The 2,072-nt window shown below is 39.3% G+C and overlaps 1 protein-coding gene across 1 annotated transcript in view; it reads right to left on the bottom strand.

The window, feature by feature from the left end:
* LOC108762873 (zinc finger protein Elbow) overlaps nucleotides 1-2,060 on the bottom strand; it is a 7,256-nt gene extending 5,196 nt beyond the window's left edge. The window contains exon 1 of the mRNA XM_018510082.1: nucleotides 1,700-2,060. Within this exon, the coding sequence (XP_018365584.1) occupies nucleotides 1,700-1,765 (66 nt within the window). The 5' untranslated portion in view covers nucleotides 1,766-2,060. The remainder of the gene's footprint in view (nucleotides 1-1,699) is intronic.
* Nucleotides 2,061-2,072: the final 12 nt, after the last annotated feature.

Below are 2,072 nucleotides of genomic sequence, written 5' to 3'. Positions count from 1 at the left end.
CTTTCCCTCCTTCCTCCCCCCCCCCTCCCCCCTCCTCCCTGCGCAACAATCAGCATTGTATTACCGAATCGCGCTTTGATTTATGACGTGCGTAAATCAGCGCGACGCACGCCGTGACTTCGCCAACGCACACTCGCTGTCCCCAAAATAGTTTACAGGAGTTCGGAGCATAAAACGCGGCGCGCGTGTTTCCGTCGGGATTAACGAAACGACGACAGGCGACGTTAATGAGCCGCTAGGAAAAGATATTTTTAAGCAGGAAAACTCGTGCATGCGCGACATTTTAAGCATTTCGATTATTTGCGTTTGCATTAATAATGTAAATGTTGCACGAATGTATACGTGAGAGATTATCAGAATAAAATTAACATTGTTTATCGATCATACTCCGTTTTTCGAATTGTCGCGGTACTTGTAGAATGTTTACGGTGGGTTGTTTCTGGCGCGATCTGTTTACCATGTTAATTTTCAACGTGATTTATTTGCAACATGTCGAATCGGTTTTCTCACTTTAAACGCACATTTTTTTTCTCGGGAGAGACGCAAAATAAAGAGAATGAATAATAAAGAAGCGATGTTTTTTTTGCATATCCAGGCGAGGTTTTTCATTTTTTTTTTTGTTAACTTGTGATTTAAATTTAACCTGATAATAATGTAAAAAGGGTATTTTTCTAGCTACGGTTTTGTAATAATTTTTAAAGTCACATTACGAAACCATTCGTGATTAATCATAATTTAATGAGAAAAATATGATCTTTACATTATCATCACGTTGAGTGAGATTAAGTCTAAACCTCAAGTTAACCAGAAACCGGGTCTCAGAGAAATAGTGGTAACAACTATAAAAGTGACAGTTATACAAGTACGTGTAGAATTATAATCTTTATTATATGTAGAATTTTAATCTTTAGAGGACAGGAATTTATTTTTTAAATTTTACAACTTTTCGTCGAGTCAGATTTGTTTTATAACTCATTATTTTTTATATACATTGTATCCCTTGCCTCAAAATATGAATCTGTTTCAGTGCCACTACAGTGGCTTTCTCGTTCCGTAAAAGTTAATGTACATAGTTGCATAAACTATTTCACAGTTATTGCAACTATTACATAAAATAGTTCATTTAACTATGTACACTAATTTACTCGACTAAATTCACATAAAATTTACAGCCATCATCTTTATAGTTGTTGTCATGCACGGAAAGAATATTTTGCTGAAATATCAAAAAAATCTGAATATAGATCAAAATAATTTTGTTGACACATCAAAATAACTATGTAGGAAGTTGATTGCTAGAATGTGAAACTTTTTGCAGCATTGCTCACCACGCTTGAATTTCCTATATAATTATTTCGATTTGATCCAATAAAATTATTTCCAGTTCTTATCTACCTGAATTGTTAGATTTTTAACAAAATCGTTTTTTCCATGTATAATTTTCTTCTCCGAGTGCACGTACGTTGCTATTCCGCCGCGGCGCCGTTCGGAACGCAAACGGCAAGTAGGAAATATCGCTCGTTAAATACGAAGCCTTTAAGACGTTGAGAGACGCGTATCTCGACAAATCGTTAACTCGCGACGAACAAACGGGCACGGAGGGGTATGAATAATGGACTCCGTAAATAGCGACGTAGAAAGGAGAGACGAGAAAAGCGAACTATAACCAACGAAAGGAGAGAGGAAGAAAGAGACTAACCGTAGTAGGTAGCGGCGTGAGGTAATGATCAGGACGGAGATACTGATTCGCGCTGGACGTCAGCATCTTTCGCGGTCGATCCTCTCGCGCCGTCGGTCGTATTACTCGACGATAGGCACCACTTTTTCTATCACACTCGACGGCTCATCGGCGATCCAGCCGCGCGATCCGTCGCACTATCTTCCTCTTATATCCGCCGCAGCAGTGAAACAACGATATCACTCTCGGACGCGAAGCCATGCACCAAGCTTTAAGCTGATTCGGTGATGAAGCGGCACTTATCTGTGCGCGCGATACGCACAAAACCCTTTTTTTTCTCTTCCACAAACACTAAATAATGTAGAGAGAGGGAGAGAGAGAGAGAGAGAGAGAG

This window comes from Trachymyrmex cornetzi, unplaced genomic scaffold (assembly GCF_001594075.2).
Source record: "Trachymyrmex cornetzi isolate Tcor2-1 unplaced genomic scaffold, Tcor1.1 scaffold325, whole genome shotgun sequence".
Lineage (NCBI taxonomy): Eukaryota > Metazoa > Arthropoda > Insecta > Hymenoptera > Formicidae > Trachymyrmex > Trachymyrmex cornetzi.
The sequence above is the reverse complement of the archived record's forward strand: the minus strand, read 5'-3'. Positions and strand labels throughout refer to the sequence as shown.